The sequence below is a fragment of the Pygocentrus nattereri genome, chromosome 11 (assembly GCF_015220715.1).
Source record: "Pygocentrus nattereri isolate fPygNat1 chromosome 11, fPygNat1.pri, whole genome shotgun sequence".
In the NCBI taxonomy this organism is placed as follows: domain Eukaryota; kingdom Metazoa; phylum Chordata; class Actinopteri; order Characiformes; family Serrasalmidae; genus Pygocentrus; species Pygocentrus nattereri.
Genome location: NC_051221.1, coordinates 43,487,132 through 43,513,575, shown reverse-complemented (window position 1 = coordinate 43,513,575; position 26,444 = coordinate 43,487,132). Strand labels below are relative to the sequence as shown.

General features: G+C 40.9%; 4 protein-coding genes across 9 annotated transcripts in view; 2 read left to right on the top strand and 2 right to left on the bottom strand.

Moving 5' to 3' along the window:
- Positions 1–6: 6 nt before the first annotated feature.
- Positions 7–6,728, bottom strand: atp6v1e1b (ATPase H+ transporting V1 subunit E1b). Its single transcript, XM_017723008.1, has 9 exons — positions 6,525–6,728; positions 5,598–5,663; positions 5,281–5,390; positions 4,432–4,498; positions 4,234–4,323; positions 2,371–2,439; positions 1,707–1,801; positions 1,490–1,577; positions 7–656 (listed from the first exon to the last, which is right to left on the bottom strand). The coding sequence occupies exons 1-9, from the start codon at positions 6,555–6,557 to the stop codon at positions 594–596; spliced, it is 681 nt and encodes a 226-aa protein (XP_017578497.1). The 5' UTR covers positions 6,558–6,728; the 3' UTR covers positions 7–593.
- A 454-nt stretch (positions 6,729–7,182) lies between these two features.
- si:ch211-214j24.14 (uncharacterized protein LOC559160 homolog) lies at positions 7,183–15,875 on the top strand. The gene is made up of 2 exons (XM_037542593.1): positions 7,183–7,267; positions 14,617–15,875. Exon 2 carries the CDS (start codon positions 14,753–14,755, stop codon positions 15,455–15,457), a length of 705 nt encoding a protein of 234 aa, XP_037398490.1. The 5' UTR covers positions 7,183–7,267; positions 14,617–14,752; the 3' UTR covers positions 15,458–15,875.
- A 17-nt stretch (positions 15,876–15,892) lies between these two features.
- Positions 15,893–19,851, top strand: ccdc167 (coiled-coil domain containing 167). 2 transcript variants are annotated; one of them, XM_037542590.1, is made up of 4 exons: positions 15,893–17,480; positions 18,381–18,475; positions 18,559–18,611; positions 18,725–19,851. In XM_037542590.1, exons 1-4 carry the CDS (start codon positions 17,418–17,420, stop codon positions 18,859–18,861), a joined length of 348 nt encoding a protein of 115 aa, XP_037398487.1. In that variant the 5' UTR covers positions 15,893–17,417; the 3' UTR covers positions 18,862–19,851. The 2 variants fall into 2 exon arrangements, with proteins under 2 accessions (XP_037398487.1, XP_017578495.1); XM_017723006.2 differs by having other exon boundaries at positions 18,720–19,851.
- A 447-nt stretch (positions 19,852–20,298) lies between these two features.
- snap91b (synaptosome associated protein 91b) overlaps positions 20,299–26,444 on the bottom strand; it is a 47,465-nt gene continuing 41,319 nt past the window's right edge. For all 5 annotated transcript variants that reach the window (XM_037542583.1, XM_037542584.1, XM_037542585.1 and 2 more), the window contains 3 exons: positions 25,141–25,239; positions 21,864–21,961; positions 20,299–21,449 (listed from right to left, as the gene is read on the bottom strand). In XM_037542583.1, the coding sequence (XP_037398480.1) occupies positions 21,875–21,961; positions 25,141–25,239 (186 nt within the window). In that variant the 3' untranslated portion in view covers positions 20,299–21,449; positions 21,864–21,874. The remainder of the gene's footprint in view (positions 21,450–21,863; positions 21,962–25,140; positions 25,240–26,444) is intronic.

Sequence of the window (26,444 nt, the reverse complement as noted above, 5' to 3'; positions counted from 1 at the left end):
CTGGGGTTCTTTTGTCCTTATATTATTTCCACATCAATATAATCTCAGTGTTCAACAAAACTGCATTTGGTTCAGTTATAATAGCAAATGCTCTTCAACAGGAATGACAGAAATAACTTTGTGTGGAATCCACTAAAAAGTTAAATTACAAGAGTTTACAACTGCTGTGACTCTTCTCCCACAAAAAGAGCGCACTGTAAAGTAAAAACAAACATTTGGAGGCAATGTTTTAAATAATGAATGAACGAATAAGAGAATGTTCGAATATGATTAAGACTGACTTTTAGTCCTAGTAACCATTTAGACTTACTTGTAAACATGTAGCATAGCCTCTGAATGGCACGGCCAACAGGAATAATAATAATAATGATAAATACCTTTTTGCAGCCAATCAAGACACAATCCTCACTTACTGTGATTTTTTTTTTTTTACAACAACAACGATCACAAATTACAGCACAGACATACACGCAAACGGTCTTTTCTCAAGTTAAATACTACTCGGACAGACTAAGCAAAAAAGAAAACCAAAACAAAAAACAAACACTGTCTTTCTGTCGTTGTCCTCGGTGGCCCTGGGTTCACAGAGATGCTTAATCCATGAATTTGCGGTTCTGATTTGCTCCAAATAGGGCAACTCGGATTTCGGGCATCATCTTGGAATAGAAGTAAAAGAATAGAAAGTTAATTATGCAATGTGTGGAGGTGGGAAATATGTCAAACAGATATTACAATACTTGACATTTTCATGATACACAATTTGAAAAGTTTCCACAAACTCTAATCTAAAAATCTAAAGAGCAATGCTTTTTATTTAATGCATCCAGTCCAATTAAAGCAACGCCATCTATGTATACGAGTTGTAAGCTTCTCGGTTATGAAATTTATCCTTTTTTGGTCATTTTGTTCAGCTACTAAATTACAAGCCTGAAACTGCCAAAAACCTGATTAGCTATCCTACTTTGCAGCATGATGCGTCTCAATAAATTAGGTTTCTTCTTTCTTTTATTTACATGTTTTTGCCTCAACCAAACCTATGAAAATACCTAGTTCACATTCTTTTTGATGCAATGGAAATATCTGATTGTGAAAGCTAACCACTATGGAAAATAACTGCAGTCAGCTAAAATAACTGCGATCATATTTGCACTGACGACTTCCACAATACAAAATGAAAAGTTTATTATAATTTATTGAGAAAGCAATGTAGTGTCCGATTGCTCTCTTCTAAATGTGTCAAATCTGAAGCAACAATCTGATGAATAGTATTTTCATTGTAAGAAAGTTTCATGATGTTAAATTCCATTATTTATTTTTCCAGTATTTTTTAAATGGACTGTAGAAACAGTAAAGAGAAGAGAGGCTCTGTACACTTGGTAGTTTGATGGAGATGTGTGTCTTTCACCCCTGACTAAGAGACCTAACCTTGCTGTACTGTGTCCAAGTTTAGAACTCAAGACAGCTGGATTCTAATATAATCACACTGTACCTGCTGTGCTATGAGGTTAAGCCTGCTCTCCAGAGTATTGGACACCTTGATCTTTCCATCTGCATTATAGATCTCAATACCACCCGAGCTGCACAGAGAGAGACATTCGCAGTTACAAACACTATGAAACTTCAGATCCAGGCAACAGCTTTTAGAAAAGCTACTGATTTCAATGTAAAACAATCTGCATCAGGAAACTAGAACAGATGTTACTCACACTTCTGGAGAGAGGAAACTGTCTTGGTCAATGCGGACTTCAAGATTATTCTTCGCAGCTGCTTTATAGATTGGGATGTTCTTCTGCACTGCAGCCTGAGAGAGACAGAGAGACAGAGAGAGAGAGAGAGAGAGAGAGAGAGAGAGAGAGAGAGAGAGAGAGAGAGAGAGAGAGAGAGAGAGAGAGAGAGAGAGAGAGAGAGAGCTTTGTAGAGGTGTAAATCACTGCACACCCCACCAATATGATTCCACTACCATATATAAAAAATTGTGATCTAAGTATTGTTATTAAAAGTTTAAATTTTGTTCCTCTGTAATTTTTACACAGTAATTTACAGTGGCAGGGGAATGGAATGTCTCATCCTGTAAACATTTACCAGGACATTATAGTGGAGTCCGTGATTTCTGTCTGAAAGTTCTGTTATCCCACTTGTATGGAAATTGGATAATACATGACAATATTCTTAATAACAACTTAATAATAACTCCACTGAGAGGGATTACTCTGGGATTAAATATGGGATTAATTAATGTTAAAAATATTAGAATTAAATAATTAAGTAACTGACTTCTATTTAGTGTTGCAACTGTTAAAAACACAATATTACACTGTAAAAATGTTTTTCTCCCACACTTAATGCTTAATACATAACAAAAAAACTGACCTGCACCAAGGCCAAGTCCTGCTTGCGGCAACGGATGGTTACTTTGGGCTCAAGCAACTGGTAGAAACCCTGAAAGATACAAGACAGAAGAAAAGCTCTTGGGAATAACATCACAGTTCAGCTGTCAGAACACAAGTGAACTTCAGAAATCAGAATCTGTGGGAAGGAGTGTTTCCAGTATCTCTAGAGCTAGTAATCAGAGAAGGTCATAAACACATGGCCCTGAACACACGTGACGCAGCAACCCAAGATGAATCACAATTCAAACTACAACACAAGCCAAGCTAGATTCTCAGCATTGTAGTGATTCTATGGTGGACATTAACCAAGCTGTCCTGTAGTGTGCACGCTCAGTTCGCTGCTTGCATACCTCATCTTCAGTTTAGACCAAGGGTGGCGGAGACCACCAGTTTGCTGATTTCTCTGTTCTTCCACCAGCTAAACCTGGTAATTAGTTGATTAATTGAATCAGGTGTGCTAGTGAAGGAAAAATCCCCAAACTGTGCAGGAATTCAGTCCTTCAGGACCAGAGTTTCAAACCCCTGACGTAGTCCTTTTTCTCCTTTAACCATTCAGCAAATATTGCAGGTTATATATAAAACTCAGATAAAAGGCATCATTTTTTGGCGTCCATGCTGCAAATAATAAGTGACTAGAAGCTGATTAGTTTTGACTGTGGACCCGAGAACAACAGCACCACCAAAAGGCTGTAAGAGAAATACGAACAGACTAAGGCGGTAGTTTCTCCAGCCTATCTGTGATTGTTTCAAATCCATTACACAGAGTAGAATGCCCCCTAGAGTCATTTGTGCTAAATGTTTTAAGCCCAGGATTCCTAACTCCACATTCTGCTCTTGATGGGGCAGGAAGGATCTGCTCTAAAGTTTGATTGGCCAAGACGTGCTCAAAGGTTTTTCGCTCACAGGTATTTTGTTTACAGTCAGATACAGTCAAGTTGTATATCGTTACATGGCGATGTTTAAGGTGGAAACCTTTTAATTTGCTTCACAAGAGATCAGTGTTTATTGGATTTACACCACCACAAGAAATGCTAATTTCCAATATTTTGCAGTATTATCTTAGTGTCATGCTAACAAGTTGCTATAGCAAATGAAAATGGACGTTTGACGCTTTTAAAGTGCCTGTATACCACATTTTTCTTGCATTTTATATATCTGCCTACTAGGTCCACTTGTAATGTCAATGTAGTTTTAATGTATGTTTATTAACCATTTCCATTCCCTGTTTATCCCTTAGAAATAAACAGGCTGTTACTGTAGCTTTAAGACCTCATATATGTAAATAGCCTCTGTTTTGAATGGCTATGTATTATGCGAAATTAAAAAAAGTCTAAATTGCTATGGGCTGAAAAGGCTGAGGTGTATAAATGTGTTGGTTTTTATATCCTCACATAAGCAATGAATTCAAAACAGGCTGTTTTTGCTCAATTTCCATATATGGACAGTATGGATAGGTATACTATACCGCTGTTCTACTGAGTAATGATTTGAAAACGATTGAAAAGGATTTAAAACCTGTAATGCTCCATTTACATCAAACCTTTAAAAGAAACCAGGAGCCAGGTATACAACTCCCTTTGTTTGATTGCTGTAGCTGGGAAGGGCTCTCAGACTTAAATGTGAGTTTTTTTAACCATCTCATCGGTATTATAACCAGCCATCATTGATCTGATATTGTAATGACTGCAGAACGAGTTTACACACACACACACACACACACACACACACACACACACACACACACACACACACACACTAATTTGTACTTGATCACTCCCTGAAGTGTAGAACTACTATAATGATTTGGACAATCAGACCATTCATCTGAAATGCATTGGCTCACCTGTAGTACCAGTCCGTCCATCAGGGCAGAGTACCGTGACGGGTCCCTGGCTACGTTAGCCAGCCTCTGACGGGCCTCGTTCAGCATGTCCTACACAAGCGCCACAGCAACACTGTTACGAACATGTACACACCAGCCAGCGCACCTAAATCATCCTGATTATTTGTGCAGAAAAGCAAAAGTAAAAGTGCTACAAACCGAGATCATGTCATCACGAGCCTTCAGAACCTTCAGTCTGGCCTGGTTCATCAGATTGGACATCTGACTGTGGAAGTGCAGGAGATCATTATTACTTATATAGTTACAAGCTTTTCCTCCATGAGGACGATAAATATCCATTCGATTATTCTGCACATGCAAAATATGGTTAGGGTTAGACAATTTGAGATAAGGCTGCAGCAGTTAGCGGACAGTCTATGATTCATCAAAGATAATTATTATGGAAAAAGTGGGGGTGACACTAAAGTGCTCTCTATACATTACAATGTTTATACTGTTCTTATGATAGACTTGGTCAGACTGCAATGCATTACAGAAAGCACTGGTGGTGATATGGGCTACTATTATCTATTGCATAATAAATGAAGTTGCTTGTTGTAGAGCTGAAACTAGAAAAGAAAGGCAACATGACTGGGTAATAAGAGAAAACTAACGAATATAAGGGTTCACTTATTAAAGGTGAATGCCACTGACTTTTCAAACATTCTGCATCATTTAATCTTTCCAATGTAAACAAACTGATTCAGGGCATTTTAATGTGATATGGTTGACTTGCAGAGACAAGTACCAACTCAGATACTCTTCACAGTGATGGTGATACAATCTAGTGTCAACAATGCAAACACAGTCATTCTGTTGACTATCCAAAACGAGCAGTGAACCCATTACATCTCGTGAGTTTTTACACGTAACGCTGATACTAGTTAAACAGCGGTAAATCCACAGATTCATCATTTAGAGAAGAGCCGTGGCTGAGACTGAGGAAGGGAAGTTTCGGGTCTAATCCTGGAATCACCCGGCCACGTCTCTCTGCAGAACATGACTCACATTTTCTTCTGCTGCTCAATCTGCTTCTCCTTCTTCTCATAGTACTCCATAATCTTCAGTCTCTGAGTCTGCACCAGACGACCCTTCTCAATGTTAAACTCTTCTTCTGCCTACAGGAGGAGATGCTTACAGTCAGGCCACTGAAAGTTTAACTAAATCCTTTATTATTTCAGGTTTCCAAAACATTTTGTAACATTTAATGTTTGTGCTGCATAATGAAACATTACAAATACAAATTCTCAGAGGTCAGGGAGACAGACTAAAATATTTCTTACTGATATTAATCCCTGCCACGCTATAACTAATACTTTGTTTACCTTGGCATCAATTTCCTCTGCTTTTTCATTGGCCTCCTGCTCAATGAAAGCCATCATGTGCTTGATCTGAGAGACAAAGGAAAAGAGGGATGATAAAATCAACAAACAATTCACATGAACAAATTCTCCCTGACTGTAAATGTTAAAAAGCCGCTTCTTCACAGCAATAAAACATCCACACAAGGCTGAGCTGAGAACCCTGAAGATAGCTACAGCGAAATATGAATATTATATTCTATCGCTCTCATTTAATATATCATACATAATATAACATAAATGTGTCCAAACGTAACATATGACCCTGATCTTATTTACTGAAGGCTTTTCAGTTTTTAATCAGGAGCCCAAGGCCTCTTGAACAGACGTGTGGAGTGTGTTTGTGTGTGTTTCAGTGATTTAAATTAGCTTTCAGGCTTAAAACGGAAGTGTAACACATCATTTATCACGTTATTCTGTTATGCAGCACTACATCCATGAGCCCCGCTGGTTTGAAAGAAATCAGGTTCTCTCACTACAACATCCAGCATGCATTTCACAAATGGAGCGCTCCCCCCCCCACACCCCCAGTCCTGGCCTAGCGAGCCGGTTTCATTTTATTCGCATTTTAAAGACTTCCTGTGACCTACAGCACGAATACATATCCTCCGTCTTTCTTTCACTCATTCATCCATTCCTCCATCCACTCACTGGTCTATTTACTCATCCCTTCATCCGTGTATTCATTCATTTACTCACGCATTCATTTACTCGCGCATCATGAGGAGCACCGTCAAATCTGAAAGTGCGCGTTAAGTTTAAGATGAAATTCACCCGCAGCTCCGCAACCTGCGCTGAGAAGCACTCGGACACACGAGCCCGGGCGCCTCCGCCTGGGCCGGAGATCCGCACGGCCCGCTGGCGGTGACGCAGCGCCGCTCGGTCACTCACCTGCTTCTGCACGTCCGCGTCGCTCAGCGCCATGACTGCGGGAGGATTCCTAACGACTGGCAGGGAAACCGGAGCTGAGACTGAACAGCCGCGCCTGAGCTGCTAAACCACCAAAACACGGAGAGAACCGCGACGGACAGAGGAGACGCGTCCCGAGTGGATCAGCTGACTCTCCGCCAGCGCAGCCTCACATGACGCGCCGCTGCCCCTGCGGGGGCCAATCAGCGAGCAGCGTAGCCGACGCGCGATTAGTCAGGATTACAGCGACGAATTAGAAACCATCGTTTATTTCTCATTATGATCTGTATTGATCATCTGAAGCACGACGTGCAGGCTGTTGTTTTAATAAGCCACATAAATGTGAACAAAACGTGTGTAAGCGCCGTTTCTGTCGGGCTGCTGTCCGCGTCACAGGCGAGTCCCTCATAATGGCGCTTATTCACTCTTACCGCTCCCGCTTTAATGACTACAGGGGCCAGATGGAGGGGGTGGGTGTTGGAGTGGTGGGGTGGTGAAGGGGGGCAGATGGAGGGGGTGGGTGTTGGGGTGGTGGGGTGTGAAGGGGGGCGGGTGTTGGAGTGGTGGGGTGGTAAAGGAGGGCAGATGGAGGGGGGTGGGTGTTGGAGTGAGGGGGGGTGCAGAGGGCGGTGAAGGTGGGCTGAAGAGAGCTGACCGCAGGCTGATTCAGTGTGTGTGAACTCCGCAGTGCAAAAAGACTTGCTAAGCCGTCACTGAGGAGAAAGGTAAGGCTTCCTGTGAGCTTTAATGTTGACAGAAGGTTTTTCTTTTTCAGATTTATGTGCGAAAAAGCCCAAAAGTTATTTGTTGTATTTGCACACAAAAGCTAAACAGTGGAAATACTCCATAGACACAGGAATAAAATGATTCCAGTTTGGAAGCATACACACCAACCACTTTATTAGGTACAGTCAAGTGGTCAGGACAAGGTGGTCAAGACGACTTGCTGAAGTGCAGACCGAGCATCAGAACGGGGGAGAAAGGGGATTTAAGGGACTTTGAACGTGGCGTGGTTGTTGGTGCCAGACGGGCTGGTCTGAGTATTTCAGAAACTGCTGATCTGCTGGGATTTTCACGCACAACCATCTCTAGGGTTTACAGAGCGAAAAAGAGGAAATGTCCAGTGAGCGGTCAGTTGTGTGGACGAAAATGCCTTGTTGGTGTGAGAGGTCAGAGGAGAATGGGCAGACTGGTTCCAGATGATAGAAAGGCAGCAGGAGCTCAAATAACCAACCAGAATCTCTGAGGAACGTTTCCAACACCTTGTTGAAAGTCTGCCACGAAGAATTAAGACAGTTCTGAAGGAAAAAGGGGGTCCAGCCTTTTACTAGCAAGTAAAATACTAGTAAAGTGGCCGGTGAGAGTAAAATGAGAGGAAGAAATCTTTTTTACTAATGTCAGTGATTTGAAAATGGTCATTCTGAACCAACATCATGAATGTATGACCAAATGTAAGAACAGAGTACTGATGTTAACAGTCATGACATTGTAATGAGTAGCTGTACTATTTACCTACTGCTTACCTGTGAGGAGCCTACGGGTGATTTATTTTTAAATCAGAATGTTAAAGGGGTTTAGACTGGTCACAGTGCTAAACTGAACTGCCACCATCATCACCTGCGTATGTTTATTACTCAGTCTCTCTGCTTCAAAACATCAAGGACCACAGGGGTCAAAATGAACTTGCTATTGCTATTGTTATTTTTAAACCAGACAGTTAATCTGCCTGCTGTGCCCTGTGGTGTCAACTATAAGCATTCATGAGTAGATTAATGTGTCAACTGTTTGATCTTTCATTAGCACCAGACAGAAATCCTATCAGTCATTGTATTCACTGTATTCATTAGAATGAGATCTGACTGACCTCTAGTTCAAACTAGCTAACATTATCTTCCCTTTCTTTAAAAGCTGTCTTCATCTTGTTTGACCACCAGCAAAGGCCAACCTATTGAGTAAATATACTGGAGTTGTCCTATATAATAAGCTGAAATGGGGACCAAAGAGATCTGCAAGGGCTTTATTTTCTCAGCTAGCTGGCTTCCTTTATTGTTATATATAATAATAATACAATATAAGTCATTCTACAGCGCTTTCGTTCAGAGCATTGCATTTATTTCAAACACTTTTTAATTCTGTATGATGAGCACATTTCCTGTCCAGCAGGTTTGTATTGAGTAGTGAAACTCATGTTTTTTATTTGAAACACAATTTAGTTGATGTTCTACTGTAAAATCGTTGCTTACCTGTGACTTGTCTCATTGTGTTGTGTTGGAATCGTCAAATGTCACGTTTAGCATGGGAAAAAACGAGTTCCCAAGCTGGACAGATGGCAGTTCTTACTGCGTCTACTTACCCACCTAGCGTTCTATTTATTATTCGACAGTTTCCCAAATGCAATGCAATGTGATTGAATTAATTTAGCCAAAGAAGCACCACAGTTGCCAGATTACTTTCCAGCCTGTTAGAACATTCGAACATGTCCAATAAAAACAATATTTCTCTTGGTGTTTTCATCACAAATACATGGCAATGTACATAATAATAATGATTAATTCCTTCTTGAAGCCTGTCCAGTCCACGAACGGTCACTAATTGAAATATTTTTTTTTTTTAAAAGTTCTGCTTTTTGACAAATCTTGATTCTTTTTTGCTAAATTGTAAAAGAATTTGACTCCTGCACAAATTCTTCTGTAATTGTTCCACTGTTTAATGGTGGTTGTAATGGAAGTTTATGTAGCTCTCTGTGTGACTTTAATTCATTGCTAAATGTATGCTAAATGTTTAATTCAGCTGTATGTATGTTTATTAATGTAGAAACATTAATGCCTTAACTGTGAACTTTGAGTGAAGTTATTAAACGAAATCTAACTGTTTTGGAGTTTATTATTCCTTAGGTATATTGAAGGTATTGTAGGTATATAGAAGACTAAACCAATAGAAATGGTCCAAATTACTTGTTACATTAACATACATTAGACATCATGAAATAAAAAAGAGGTTGGTGTAGTGTAGTGGGTATATAGTGGTTGGTGTAGTGTAGTGGGTATATAGTGGTTGGTATAGTGTAGTGGGTATATAGTGGTTGGTATAGTGTAGTGGGTATATAGTGGTTGGTATAGTGTAGTGGGTATATAGTGGTTGGTGTAGTGTAGTGGGTATATAGTGGTTGGTGTAGTGTAGTGGGTATATAGCGGTTGGTATAGTGTAGTGGATATATAGCGGTTGGTATGGTATAGTGTAGTGGGTATATAGTGGTTGTTGTATTGTAGTGGGTATATAGTGGTTGGTGTAGTTTAGTGGGTATATAGTGGTTGGTATAGTGTAGTGGGTATATAGTGGTTGGTATTGTATAGTGTAGTGGGTATATAGTGGTTGGTGTAGTGTAGTGGGTATATAGCGGTTGGTATAGTGTAGTGGATATATAGCGGTTGGTATGGTATAGTGTAGTGGGTATATAGTGGTTGTTGTATTGTAGTGGGTATATAGTGGTTGGTGTAGTTTAGTGGGTATATAGTGGTTGGTATAGTGTAGTGGGTATATAGTGGTTGATGTAGTTTAGTGGGTATATAGTGGTTGGTATAGTGTACTGGGTATATAGTGCTTGGTTAGTGTAGTGGGTATATAGTGGTTGGTATAGTGTAGTGGGTATATAGTGGTTGGTGTAGTGTACTGGGTATATAGTGGTTGGTATAGTGTAGTGGGTATATAGTGGTTGGTGTAGTGTAGTGGGTATATAGTGGTTGGTATAGTGTAGTGGGTATATAGTGGTTGGTGTAGTGTAGTGGGTATATAGTGGTTGGTATTGTATAGTGTAGTGGGTATATAGTGGTTGGTGTAGTGTAGTGGGTATATAGTGGTTGGTATTGTATAGTGTAGTGGGTATATAGTGGTTGGTGTAGTGTAGTGGGTATATAGTGGTTGGTATTGTATAGTGTAGTGGGTATATAGTGGTTGGTGTAGTGTAGTGGGTATATAGCGGTTGGTATAGTGTAGTGGGTATATAGTGGTTGGTGTAGTGTAGTGGGTATATAGTGGTTGGTATTGTATAGTGTAGTGGGTATATAGTGGTTGGTGTAGTGTAGTGGGTATATAGTGGTTGGTATTGTATAGTGTAGTGGGTATATAGTGGTTGGTGTAGTGTAGTGGGTATATAGTGGTTGGTATTGTATAGTGTAGTGGGTATATAGTGGTTGGTGTAGTGTAGTGGGTATATAGCGGTTGGTATAGTGTAGTGGATATATAGCGGTTGGTATGGTATAGTGTAGTGGGTATATAGTGGTTGTTGTAGTGTAGTGGGTATATAGTGGTTGGTATAGTGTAGTGGGTATATAGTGGTTGGTGTAGTGTAGTGGGTATATAGTGGTTGGTGTAGTGTAGTGGGTATATAGTGGTTGGTGTAGTTTAGTGGGTATATAGTGCTTGGTTAGTGTAGTGGGTATATAGTGGTTGGTGTAGTGTAGTGTGTATATAGTGGTTGGTGTAGTTTAGTGGGTATATAGTGGTTGGTATAGTGTAGTGGGTATATAGTGGTTGGTGTAGTTTAGTGGGTATATAGTGGTTGGTGTAGTTTAGTGGGTACATAGTGGTTGGTATAGTGTACTGGGTATATAGTGCTTGGTTAGTGTAATGGGTATATAGTGGTTGGTATAGTGTAGTGGGTATATAGTGGTTGGTGTAGTGTAGTGGGTATATAGTGGTTGGTGTAGTGTAGTGGGTATATAGTGGTTGGTGTAGTTTAGTGGGTATATAGTGGTTGGTGTAGTGTAGTGGGTATATAGTGGTTGGTGTAGTTTAGTGGGTATATAGTGCTTGGTTAGTGTAGTGGGTATATAGTGGTTGGTGTAGTTTAGTGGGCATATAGTGCTTGGTTAGTGTAGTGGGTATATAGTGGTTGGTGTAGTTTAGTGGGTATATAGTGGTTGGTGTAGTGTAGTGGGTATATAGTGGTTGGTGTAGTTTAGTGGGTATATAGTGGTTGGTGTAGTGTAGTGGGTATATAGTGGTTGGTGTAGTTTAGTGGGTATATAGTGGTTGGTGTAGTGTAGTGGGTATATAGTGGTTGGTGTAGTTTAGTGGGTATATAGTGGTTGGTATAGTGTAGTGGGTATATAGTGGTTGGTGTAGTTTAGTGGGCATATAGTGCTTGGTTAGTGTAGTGGGTATATAGTGGTTTGTGTAGTTTAGTGGGTATATAGTGGTTGGTGTAGTGTAGTGGGTATATAGTGGTTGGTGTAGTTTAGTGGGTATATAGTGGTTGGTGTAGTGTAGTGGGTATATAGTGGTTGGTGTAGTTTAGTGGGTATATAGTGGTTGGTGTAGTGTAGTGGGTATATAGTGGTTGGTGTAGTTTAGTGGGTATATAGTGGTTGGTGTAGTGTAGTGGGTATATAGTGGTTGGTGTAGTTTAGTGGGTATATAGTGGTTGGTGTAGTTTAGTGGGTATATAGTGGTTGGTATAGTGTAGTGGGTATATAGTGGTTGGTGTAGTTTAGTGGGCATATAGTGCTTGGTTAGTGTAGTGGGTATATAGTGGTTGGTGTAGTGTAGTGGGTATATAGTGGTTGGTGTAGTTTAGTGGGTATATAGTGGTTGGTGTAGTGTAGTGGGTATATAGTGGTTGGTGTAGTTTAGTGGGTATATAGTGGTTGGTATAGTGTAGTGGGTATATAGTGGTTGGTGTAGTTTAGTGGGCATATAGTGCTTGGTTAGTGTAGTGGGTATATAGTGGTTGGTGTAGTGTAGTGGGTATATAGTGGTTGGTGTAGTGTAGTGGGTAACACCTCTGCCTTCTATGCTGTAGACTGGGGTTTAGTCCCCACCTAGGCAGCACCCTACACTAAACCAATAAGATAAGATAAGATATTCCTTTATTAGTCCCACAGCGGGGAAATTCACAGTATTACAGCAGCAGCAGAGTAACAGGAGTAAGGCACTCAGTAATAGAAACGGGAAGCAGTATAAACCTTATCAACGTTATAAATAATAAAAATTAAAGCTAAATCTTGACTATTTACAGGAAAATAAGGATAATAATAAAATAAAATAAAAAAGAGTTGCATAGAAATCTGCATTGCTCTTAGCATATTGCACAATGAAAAATGTTCGCATTCTGAATGTGTGTATATTGTATGTGTGTGTGGTCTACTGGGAGCAGTGCTGGTTGTACAGTCTCAAACAATAAGAGTCCTTGGGCAAGACTCCCAACACTACCCTTCGCTTTCCTGTGTAAAATGATCAAACTGTAAGTCGCTCTGGATAAGAGCGTCAGCCAAATGCCATAAATGTAAACTGTAACTGTAAAAATCATAATGCATTCACCTTCCATACTATCATGTATAAGTGAAATACGATATCAGGGACTGGAGCCCTATCCAGGTCCTGGATATTTCATACCCAACACATTTGGATCCAATATTCAGATGCCCCTGGGGAGCTTTATTAGATCAGGTGTGTTAGATTAAGGGTGGAGCTAAGCTCTTTAAGGTGGTAGACCTGCAGGAACAGGATTGGGCACCCCTGGTCTAGGTAGTAAATGAGGGTGGTGGGAGTGACGGGTGCAGCATGATATTATTAGTTAATATTTTCCCTGCCCACTGGTGCACAGTGACATAATCAAAATCCACAGAAGGTTTCAAAGGTGAGCAAAAGTGCTTACATTTAGACTCGGGTGAAAGTATTTTGTGGCTTAGGGTAGGGCAGTGACATCTGAGGAATGGACAGTGTAGAGACCGGGTACGTTCCAGAGTAGAGACCAGCTATGTTTGTAGGAGGGGCTGTCACATTATTCGGGAATTTTGTGACCTGTTGTGCTGTCAGAATATTCCCATTTTACTTTGATCTCTCTCTTAGTTCAGTTCAGTCTAATTGTGTGAAGGCTAGTGATGGATAGCTGGATAGATGTCTTAGAAAAAAAATCACTGGGGTGTTTTTTCTAAGAGAGCTGCCAATCCTCTATCACCAGGATGGCTTCCATGCCCTCTTCCTAATGACATGCGAAATATCTGGAATAGCTTCCACTCATGGGGTCAGATGGCAGTGTACATGGTGAGGTTTTACACTGTCAGATGTGTGCATGCATACCTAAATATAGACAAGAATGCAGGGGTAGAGAAGGGCAGATAGGACTGTTGCCCTGCCTGCATTTTTATTGGTGCAGGTGTGTGACTTTGATTAAAACATCTCATATGACTCATATGGAGAGTTGCTCTAATGCTTTTGTTGTATCAACCGAATTATATGCTGTCTTGATTTTTCATACAAAAGGAACCCAGTTTGCTTGTTGCCTTTTTTCTGATTGGCAGAGAACTTTTGAAGGATTCAGTAGTGTAGTAAACTACAGTAGAGTAGCTGTCCCTTCATTAGTTGGCCATACTTTATATGTAGGGCTGGGGCAATAAACCATTTTGAAAAATCAATCAAAATTAATCAGGACATTTTTTATTATTTAAACCTTTGAATGGTTTACAGTTTCATATTCTGTGTGTCTATGATAGTTTCTATTTGCGTCAGAGGGGGCGACAAAGTTTTATAGACAAAACGTTTTTTCAGACAATAAATAAAAAAAATAAACACTACTGGTGCCGGATAACAGATCAGACTACAAAACGCTGATTCATATAAAATGCCAAGAAAAATAAATATTGTACTTGATCATAGCAGTTCTTGGCAACTATGGATAAACTGATACGTGGTCTTAAATTGTTTCAGCCAGAAATATTTCATCAAAAATCCACACCATTAAAAGTGCCTCTCTCAGGGGTGTCCAGTCTTACCCACAGAGGGCCAGTGTGACTGCAGGTGTTCATTCCAACCAAACTGGAGCACACCTAATTCCACTTTATTAATCAGTTGATCTCAGTCTACAAACATTTGATCATTTGCTCTCCTGCTTTGTTGAAATGAAAACCCACAGCCACCGTGGATAAAGCTTAACGCCTCTGCTCTCTCTAATTTGGCAAAGTAAACAACTGTTTTAGGTGAAGTGTCCCCAAATCTTTAATAGGCAGTGTACATGAATATTAAATCTACTAAGTGGACTAAAATAATGCTCTTTCAATCTCATTTCATACTATAGGTGGATGTGCTTGCTAAAGAAAAGAAGTCTCAGCAGTGAAGCTTTCATCCTGTCTGGAAACAGGGCAACCTGAAGAGCCCAGAACTTTTACTCAGCGGAAAGCCACAGCTGGCCCACATACTCATAGATTGACAGCATGGCTGAAGCCAGTGCCTCAGGGACTTCTACACAGTCTGGTGCAAAGAACTTGGATGCCGTGGAGAACGCTCTGCTTCCAGAAGATCACAGCAAGAACCATTTTGATATAATCCAACTGCAGGAAAAGGAGGTGAGGCTCTTAGGCAGGGCGGAGTCAGTGGATTCAGCAGAGATGGAGGTCCAGAGCAGCACACTGAGTGATAAAGAGCTTATGGAGATGAGGGCAGACTTTGATGCATCTGTATCACCTGTCCTGTCCCTAGAGGAATCTGATCTGGAGCCTCCAGAGGTAGGGGAGCTTCTGATGTGTGTGGAGGAGCCAGAAGTGGAAGAAATAATGGACAATGTTCCACTGACCACTTTAACCTCTGCAACTCCTCTCCCTGGGTCCCCTGCCTTCATCTCAGCACCTGAAATTATTTTGGGTGCATTACATTACCTTCCATGCCCACAGGAACTTCCCCCTTTCTCCATGAAAGCTCCAGGACCAGCAGAAAGCTATATGAGCTCTAAGTCAGAGTCAACTGATGAGGCCAGTGGTTCTCAGCTCTCCTCAGATTCACCCTTTGAAGAAGCCCCACTAAAAGCACAGCTACAGGTTGCTGCTCCTGCCTCGCATTCATTTGAGCTATCAGTGCTGCTGACTGGTGGTTTTGCCTTAATGGCTGTAGTGGTAATGACTTACGTTTTGACTAAGAAATAAGAGAAGGTTCATAGAAAATGTTGTGTCTTTGCTGTGTAGATTCACCAAATCATTTTTAAATAATTCTGAACATGTTTTTTTTTTTAATCTATGATGGAATTTTTTTTTTTTTTTTTAATTTTTTATGATACACTATGTGTCCAAAAGTATCTACACACCTCTTCCTAATTAGTAACTTCAGCTACTTTAAGGTGCACTCATTGCTGACAATGTTCAGTTGCATACATACAGTTTATGTAGTCTCCATAGAAAAGCACTTCCAATAGAATGGGATTTTCTGAAGCAGCTACACTTGAGCCCAGTGTGGCATGCCCAATGCCCAGCGTCAGCTAGAAGGGTAAGAAGCCCCCAGACACTGGGCTGTGAAGCAGTGAAACTGTGCTCTCTGGAGTGATGGAGCTCCATCCAGTATCTTTGGGATGAGTCGGAGTGGAGTTTGTGATCCAGAACTAAACATCAGCACCTGACTTCACATATGCTCTTGTGACTAATTGCAATCAAATCCTTACAGCAATGTTCCAACATCTAGTGTAAAGCTGTCCCAGAAGAGTAGATTCTGTTACTGCAGCAAAGAGGAGACAAACACCCTATTAATACCCAGAAGAAAGGCTGGAGGGGCAGGTGTCTGTAAATGTGTGCACATATAGTGTATATACATCAGCAGTTATTGTTTATAATATTCAAACTGTGCCTTTGGTATCATATGAGCCAATACATTATGAGGGTTTTGATTCTGTGAAGTCCTTCATGTACAGTATATACAGTACACATATATGCTGTGAAATCACAGGATGCACCCTCAAAATGTGCGTGTGCTATCTGTGTCCTCAGAAACACAAACACACAGTTACACTTAATAACCATAATCACTTTATTTTGCCAAGTATGTTACACATACAAGGAATTTGTCTTGCTGAGTGAACACATATATGACATGTAACATACTGACATGCTGAACAGACCGGACAAGCAGACTGTTGTCAACTATTTAGCTAAAGGAAAAAGTCAAATAAAAATACAATATATAGAATAAAGAATAATAATAGATAATAGATACATAAACTGCTTTAAATCTACACATATATCCAGAAGATTACCTATACATATTATTATGTACATATCGTTGCTGTCGGAAGAAAACCTTGTATCTCCATTTAATTTGAAAGTATCTGTTACTCTTTACATTGTTTGTAAATTTTATGATGAATGGCCTTGAAGAAATTACCCAGAATGACATGGGAAAAATTCTGGTTCCATTGACTTACATTGAAGTATGTTTATATATATATATATATATATATATATATATATAATAGTGGCTTGCTTGGGATTTGTTGACACTTTCTTATATGGTTTTGAGACAGTTTCTTTTGAATGAAATAAAGTTGGATCAGCAGAGCCTTAACATTTACTTATAGAGTAAACACTCAAAAGTAAAACCTACGAATCATTAATAAATGATTATTTTGTAGGAAAAATGATTCGGGTAAAAGTAAAACTAGCCACCAAAGTCACGAAGGATTTCTCAAGTGCTGAGTTCCCTTTAGATCCCAGTCAGTGTCCATGGCCTGGAGAGCGGATTCAGAGTTTCACACCGGCTCTTCTGGGTGGTTACGCTGATTATTACCACCCAGGCTGGTGTTAGTTTAGCCCCGCTGGTGAAAGACTTAGTAAGCCGTGAGCTCGTGGCCACGCCTTCTTTTTTATTTATACAGGGTGTCACCAGCGGGGATCCGTAGGGTATTAGTATTAGCATTAGTATTATATCTACATGCCGCGTGTTTATCCAGTGGCGGCTGCTCTTCCTCTTCCTCTTCCTCTTCGTCTTTTCTCAGATAACTCGGCCTCGTTACACTGTTTTACCTACAGCGCGCCAGGGGGCGGTGTCCGCATTTACACGTCTCCTTCACCGCAGAGGGAGGAAGCAGTAGGTCAGCATTAACCTGGGTTATAGCTTAAGATGCCGAAGGAGAAGAAGGAGAAAGAGAAGGAGAGGAAGGAGAGGAGGAGTGTGGCGGACGAGGTGAGCCGGACGGCGCTGCGTTTACCGGTTATAGGGTTTAATCCCGAGCTGTGAGGAGAAACACCTGGACACAGTGAGATACGCGAAGCTGGGAGTCGCGGAGTCGCCTGGACAGCTCGCTGGCCGTAGACTCCGCCAGAGAGGGTCAGTTTCAGTCTTGAGCGAGAGCCCCCCCGAGCTCTGTAGCGAGAGCGTCCCCGAGCTCTGTAGCGAAAGCCCCCCTGAGCTCTAGCGAGAGCGTCCCCGAGCTCTGTAGCGAGAGCCCCCCCGAGATCTGTAGCGAGAGCCCCTCGAGCTCTGTAGCGAGAGCGCCCCCTGCTCTGTAGCGAGAGTAACTCCAAACATTTAATTAACTTATTAACAGTGTTAACTGTCATGATGTAATCATTACAGTGGAAAGAATGACAGAATTTTTTACGTGAAATAACCTGAATGACAAAAAGGGTTAAAGTTGGCAAGATAGTTCCTTTGACTCGTCCTCTTTGACTGAAAGGGTAAACAGTGGTCAGTTACGCTGACACTGCCTTGCTTGCCTTTTTCAGTCTATAGCTAGGCGGCTTGGCTTTCAGCCAGTGTTGATTGACACCACAAGGATCCCCAGTGGTTGCATGATGTATTTGCATGATGTATGCTGGGTATTGTAGAGAGAGGACATTGATGAGCCGATCACCTGCGCCACTCATACGGTTAAAACTCTCTGAAAAACTCTTATAGCAACATTTCATTCCACATCCATGAAACGTGACATTCTGATAAATCTGCTTATCTGATACTGACTTGGTGCATTTTCCTGCCTTCAAGAAGCAATAAACCAAGTTTTGTCGCAATGATCCTCTCTATGGATGTTTATTCTTTTCCAATTGGTATCAATACGTATTCAATGGAACACCTTCTTCCCAGATTGACCGTATTGAGGAGCAGCGATCGCGCTGTCAGAGTAGTCTGGAAAGGGCAGAGTTCAGGCACCGACGGGAACAGCTTTTAGACGAGGACAGGTGAGACTGCATACCGAGGACAGTAATGACAGTGACCATATGCTGGAGAAAGCTTTAATAGAAGTTATGCCTTTTGCCCACAGACAAGCCCTAGAAGATGAAATGACGATCATGAATGAGAGGATACAGAAATACGGTATGGTCAAAGAACGCTGCTGACGGCACTCATGGCGAAAAATGACTGTGTGGTCATGATTCTTGTATTTATGTTACTGAAGACGTCTGTTCTTTCCTTGTCTTTCAGAGAAGGAGCTGGAGGTGCTGCGAGGAGAGAACAGGAGGAATATGTTGCTGTCCGTAGCGCTCTTGGCCATCAGTGCTCTGTTCTATTATGCCTTTATCTACTGAGGACTCCTGCTCAACACCAGAGCCTTGACCCATTATGATCACCATTGACTCTATGGGACGTTTGACGTGGGTCAGAAGTGCTGCCTCCTTCCATTCATGGAGGCAACATTTGACAGTGTGTCCTGTCAGACATCTGGACCAGCTAGTCTTATCTAGCATGATGAAGATACATTTTGTAGCACATTTAAGCTCTTGCCAAGTATTCATGCTATGGTTCTGCTCTTATGCGAAATCTAAATGGGTTTGTTACCTTGGAGAACTTTCGAAATAACTCCTTCAGTATGCTTTATCACATGTTTACTGTGTATTTAATTAAGCTGATCACAGCTGATTAATCATTCGACCACTTTAGTTTAACGTTTTCAGAGTTTCTTGGAGTTAAAGTTGATGAACAGTTTTTTATATTCTTTTCAGAATATAATATCAAAAGTATATATAATTATATATAAAATATAAAAGTATGGACAGAAATTTGCAAGAAAAAGATACTAGGATCAGGTAGATGTTTACATTTGATATGTCAAACAGATACTTGATGTATTTATTGTACTGTAGAAAAGCAGAAAGTTTAGGCGACTCTGGGTGAAAACGTCTGCGTTTATTTCATTTTGCTGCGTTTGTAACCTACAAATAAATGTTACATCTCTCGAATGCTAATCCAGGTGAGTTTCGTCTTAATTTCCACATTTTATGAATGTTCGTATATCTGCGTTGGCAGATGGAGCTTTCTGGAAAGCTTGGTGTTGGCTTTTTGAGTGAAGATGTTACCACATGCTGTACTAAGAACGCACCGCTCTGTAATGGTGCAATGGCTGTTTATTTTCCGTATCTTACACGTTTGGTGGGGGGGGCAAGCATAAATCATGGTCTCTGCAAAGGTGGTCCCATTTTATATTCTATGTTCTATTTCTGAGCACTAAAATGTGGGGAAATGTAATATGAGATTGTTCCCTGTAAAGCATTTTGTTTACATTTTTTTCTAACTTTTTTTTTTTATTGAACATAAATAAAATTGCAATCAACATTAACCTGTGACTTTTGCATATGACTGTACGCACATGAGAAGTACTGGAGATCTGCTTTTTTCCCCACATCAGATGATCTCAGATCATTCTAGAAGAGCATTTTTATGCTCCACTGCGTTATCCAATCAGGTGGAGGCTGTGCATAGATGCTTCGTTTGATAGCAGAAGATGTTTTAGTTGAAACGTGTGTAGCCTGTAACTCTTTACTGATGTGCAAAGAAAAATGCTAATTGCAAGCAAAAGCGCTTCCCAATCACTTAAAAGTATTTTGACAAGAATGATTCAGTGAATAGCGTTAAGATTTCAAACTGAACATGCCACAGGACAGGAGTGAGGTCAGTTTCGCTTCGGACACAAACTCATGATTTCTGAAACATCGTCCACTGGTTGGTCTTGAATTTACGATTAGGGTTAGGGTGAAATGCCCCTTAAGAACTCAGTGACTCCTGGTTTTCCAGGTAATCATTTATTGCATTTCAACAGGACTCACATGCACAGAGGAGGGATGTGGGGGCAGAGGGGGATAGTCCATCCAAAATAAAATTCATCAAAAAAAAAAAACAAAAGAAAAATAGAAAACAAAGCAGATCCGCACAGCCACAGTAAGTCTAACCCTATTCCTTCAGTCTTTAGAACAATCTTAGTTTTTTTCTCATTTGCTCTTGCTATAGTCAACTGCAATGAATTACAACATCAAACAGCCAGTTTACATCCTGTCCGGTTATTACAAGTAAGCGAGACGCCAGGAGCGTTTGTAGATGTTGCTGTATATTAGAATCCGGCTCAACACCTGGACACATGGAAATTTATCCATGCTGAAACGCTGTTCTTCAAACTGAACTCTGGTTCGTTCAGGTGGCAGGACAGAGGAATACAAGTGTTTTTTACGTTTGTTTTTTACAAATGAAATACTTTGCACCAGTTCATTAATACATAAGGTACTTTAAACATAACTAAAATATATTCAACATTTGTTTATCTCAAAATAAAGACTAAAGATAAAATATTCTAAAATGCATATTCTTTTTGAGTAGGCCTAGTCAAACGTTGCATGTCACACGTGACCAACAGAAGAGGAAGAAGACCAGGTTGATAAGTCAGTAAAACAGAAATGAGATGCTACACAATATTTTAATACATCTGTATATGTCATGTCCATTCATATATTCCCATAAGCTGTATGGCTAAAAGCTAGACAACTAATTCCTCAAATGACGACATGGATCATGTGAGCCCAAGATTGGCCAGTGATATTTACCACACCGAAACATTACTCATTTCATTTTTTTTCCACAGAAAACGTCACATCTGTTTGGGGTTTCTCACAGAAAAGCGAGCCAGGAGAAATAAAAAGGAACACACATCCACCACTGCAGATGTACAAGGATGCATCCATCAATACCTTACACAGTTCATCTTTTAAATATAGCCTGGAAACAAAAGGATAACATTAAAATACAAACACACGTGTACAGGATCACTTTCACAGGTTGTGGTACAACATTAGACAGAGAGCGAGAGAAAGAGGGAGGGAGGAAAGGAGACCCTGAAGCTACTTGATCAGAAGAGAGAACACGTCCATTTCCTCAGGGTAACGGGAGCTATGATCAAACACAGAGCAATATAAACCTCTTTTAGTATTTTTGCAGTTCTTCATATTAATTTCCAAATATTACTTTACATACTGAAATAATTAAGAATCAGAAGATGGTTGAAGACGTATGATGTACAACGGTTTTGGTGCTCCTGGTCAAATGACATGTTTTGTTGATTTTTTTAAGGTGAACTGTTTACCATTTACTCTAACATATGACACTGGCTATGGCATCGTATTCCAATATGTTACACTGTCAATAAATAGAAATTTAGGCATAACCGTGCAGAAAAAAGCTAAATAAGAAGTGTGTTCTCTCTAGACGGTGTGTTAACCTTTTCTAACTTCTATTCGAAAATCACCAGAGGTGTTCAAACTTCTCCAAACATCTGTACATTGTTCTTAAACTGCATGAAGGTACCTGATGCTGATCTATAGGAAGTCTTTAATGTTCAGGTCAGCGAGGGGATCTTTAGGAGGAGGTGGCTTTCTGGGGCTCTGGGCCATTCCTGGAGACATCTGGGAAAAGACACAATATTTTGGGTTTAAAATTAGTATTGATACACAGAGATCCAAGTTTTGCTATTTAATTATTCATAATGAATTGTGAGTTAAGCCTATTGTTAGACTTGATCAATGATCAAATAGCATCGTTTTCCTAATACACGAGATGGCGCTGTTTCTCTCTCTTGAGACCGAGGTTTCTATCCGTGAATTGTAATCGCTAGTAAAGGTCCATGGCCTCCAACCCTCTTCCTGGAGAATTACTTTCCTGCAGTTTGGCTCCTCATGTTCCACAACACCTAACACGAACGCATATAATCCAGCCAATGAAGGATGTATGAAGAAGTGTGGCAGGTTGTGGTTGGAAGTAGACTATGCTGGAAGGTAGCTCTGCAAAACCAAGGTAGGTGACCACTTCACAAGTATCTGCTAAATAACTTAAATGTTGAATTCTGATTTATCTGCTTGACCACTCTGATGTGCATAAATGAAAAAGAAATATAATAAATGAAACGGAGATAAAAGAAAAGCATAAACTACTTTTGGAGAAATAATTTGCATACAGCATACAGTATGCCTACAAGGAATCATACATATTACATAAACTGGACCTCTGCTTTATGTATATTACAAGTCAAAAGTCTGGACACATCAATTCAGGAAGGTTTTTCTTCATTACAATATTTTTTATATTTCAAAATGTGTAAATATTATAAATAAAAAAAATATATGCTCATCCAGCTTTCTTCTGAAATCAGTGATATGAATAGGGAGTTTGTTTCCCCTTTACTGCAGATATAACCTCTACTCTTCTGGGAAGACTTTACACTAGATACTGGAATATTGCTGATTTGATTGCATTCAGCCACAAGAGCATTCGTGAAGTGAGCGACTGATGTTGGATGATTGGCTCTGGATCACACTCCAACTTGAGAATGGAGCATTAGGCTGTTGGGCCAAGGAACTTTTTCCAGAGCATCCCATTATATTAAAAACATTATCTCAGTCAGCTTCATGAGGCCTGAACAAGCTCCATATCTTGTTAGCTGACGAAAACTACTGGGGCATTTTTAAAAATATCTCTCACTATTAAAACCTTTGTTTAGGTCTTAGGCTGGCTTTACACAGCAGAAGTCACATGTTTGAAGCATACATGGAACTACGCCCATTACATACTGCGTAATGTAAAACATCCTGTAGCTCACTTGCATGTCAATTTAATGAAACAAGTTTGATTAACACACAAACACATCAAGTGATCATACTGAACAAAATTAAAGAAAATCTGAAAAATCCAAACAAGTACAATAAACACTAATGTCCCCAAATAAAAAAGATGGGTTAACTGTGCAGTTGAAAAGAGATCACGAGGAATCCTCTTACAGAATTCAAAATAAATGTGTGAATAAAATATGTGTTGCTCACTTTACATGTGAAATACTCTATATTTCCAAAAGTATTCGGTCGCCTGGCTTCACACGCATATGAACTTGAGTGACATCCCATTCTTAATCCATAGGGTTTAATACGGTGTCGGCCCACCCTTTGCAGCTATAACAGCTTCAGCTCTTCTGGGAAGGCTTTCCACAAGGGTTAGGAGTGTTTATGGGAATTTCTGACCGTTCTTCCAGAAGCACATTTGTGAGGTCAGACGCTGATGTTGGACGAGAAGGCCTGGCTCACAGTCTCCGCTCTAATTCATCCCAAAGGTGTTCTATGGGGTTGAGGTCAGGACTCTGTGCAGGCCAGTCAAGTTCTTCCACACCAAACTGGCTCATCCACATCTTTATGGACCTGCTTTGTGCACTGGTGTGCAGTCATGTTGGAGCAGGAAGGGGCCGTCCCCAAACTGTTCCCACAAAGTTGGGAGCATGAAATTGTCCAGAATCTCTTGGTGCTGAAGCTTTAAGAGTTCCTTTCACTGGAACTAAGGAGCCGAGCCAAACTCCTGAAAAACAACCCCACACCATGATCCCCCCTCCACCAAACTTTACACTCAGCACAATGCAGTCAGACAAGTACCGTCTCCTGGCAACCGCCAAACCCAGACTCGTCCATCAGATTTCCAGATGGAGAAGCGTGATTGGTCACTCCAGAGAACTCGTCTCCACTGCTCTAGAGTCCAGAGGCGGCGCTTTACTCCACTGCATTCCACGCTTTGCGTTGCGCTTGGTGATGTAAGGCTTGGATGCAGCTGCTCGGCCATGGAAACCCATTCCATGAAGCTCTCTACGCTGTTCTAGAGCTGATCTGAAGGCCACATGAAGTTTGGAGGTCTGTAGTGATTGACTCTGCAGAAAGTCGGTGACCTCTGCGCACTATGCCCCTCAGCATCCGCTGACCGCTCTGTCATTTTACGTGGCCGACCACTTCGTGGCTGAGCTGCTGTCGTTCCCAATCGCTTCCACTTTGTTATAATCCCACTGACAGTGGACTGTGGAATATTTAGTAGTGAGGAAATTTCACGACTGGACTTGCTGCACAGGTGGCGTCCGATCACGGCACCACGCTGGAATTCACTGAGCTCCTGAGAGCGACCCATTCTTTCACTAATGTCTGTAGAAGCAGTCTGCAGGCCGAGGGGCTCGGCTTTATACACCTGTGGCCATGGAAGTGACTGGAACACCTGGATTCAATGATTTGGATGAGTGAGTGAAAACTTTTGGTATATAGTGTATATGTGACTTTTCCTTAGGGGTCACGGTCGGTAGTTGTCAGCTTGTGCTGCTTGCTCTTTTGATGCCTCCTAATTTTAATCACAGAGTTCAGACTAATTAGGGATCTTATATGAAAGTTACTACAGAAAGGAACCCTGAGGTATGGTCCCCAATTAACAAGGCATCAAGCCTATAACCATAATGGTTATTTAAACGTTAATATTCAATATCTTAACATACACACACACATACAAGTCAACTATATAGCAAAATACAACACATACATATAGAAATGGTAATGACTGCTGAAAAGTTGTTAAGTTGGCCAGCCTGTGCAGAGATCAGATGTGTTGCACGCAACTTATGCTGAAATTATGTTGCAGGCAACTCCCAGCATAGGTAAGGTTCACTGTGTAAAACCTGAATTACAAACGAATTCCTAGCATTTAAGCATAAGATTTAAGATACAAATGTCTCCAAACTTTTTACAGATACTGCAGTTTTCATTAAAATACTGTAAGTATATTGATGTACTACCGATGCTCCAGGCGCTCCTGCAGCAGGAAACTGTGGCCTCACCATGGGCTGCTGAGGGAACATCATCGGAGAGCCGGGAGCAGCTCCAGCAGCGCCAGGCTGTGTGAGAGAAAAGGGGTGTGAAATACACACACACACACACACACACACGAGCACTCACAAACACAAACATACACACACAGCCTTACCATGCCAAAAGGCAGCTGGGACCCCATTAGAGGAGAGACCCCGGAGGGAGCAGGCTAAAGGGGAGTGAGTTACAGGGGGGAGGGAGTCGGTGGGGTTAACACAAAACAAGACTGGACAATAACACAATACACAAACACACACAATCTCTGCACACATTGACAAACACACACACACACACACACACAGAACTTTTACACACTGGAGAGATTATATATTCAGCCTATAGAAAGCTGAGGAGTAAGTGAATACTCAGAGCTATCTGATTTGCATCTTTGCTAATTATCATTATCCAGTCTTGAGCATGCGTATTTGAGTAGCAACAGCTAACTGGAGTAGAGGAAAAAGTAGCAAGCCAAACGTTTGAAAGTCTACTTCACATGTAGATTCATCTCAAGCCTTTTCTTAAAATGACAGCTCAATAAAATATACTCCCCACCCCAACAGCAGCCTACCAGTCAAGAAATGTCTGGTGTCTGAAATTTGATTCTTTTGTATTGCACTGGAGCTACGAGGCTACTGTAGTTACCAATTAATGAAAGCTTTATATCCAATCGATTAGCACTGTGCAAACTGCCAGAATCATAGCACTTTTTCCTTTCATGGAAAGATAAAACATATTACTGGTTAATATCGTTTCCCCCACCCACGTAGAAGCCCTTTTAGAGTCAGGCAAAGGTTATTTTAATGGAAGATAATGGGAAAACAAGAATTTGTCTTTTAAACAATATAATACGATGATCCATGCTTAACGCGATCAGGGACATGGTTGGTCCTAAGCTTAACGCGATCAGGGACATGGTTGGTCCTAAGCTTAACGCGATCAGGGACATGGTTGGTCCTAAGCTTAACGCGATCAGGGACATGGTTGGTCCTAAGCTTAACGCGATCAGGGACATGGTTGGTCCTAAGCTTAACGCGATCAGGGACATGGTTGGTCCTAAGCTTAACGCGATCAGGGACATGGTTGGTCCTAAGCTTAACGCGATCAGGGACATGGTTGGTCCTAAGCTTAACGCGATCAGGGACATGGTTGGTCCTAAGCTTAACGTGATCAGGGACATGGTTGGTCCTAAGCTTAACGCGATCAGGGACATGGTTGGTCCTAAGCTTAACGC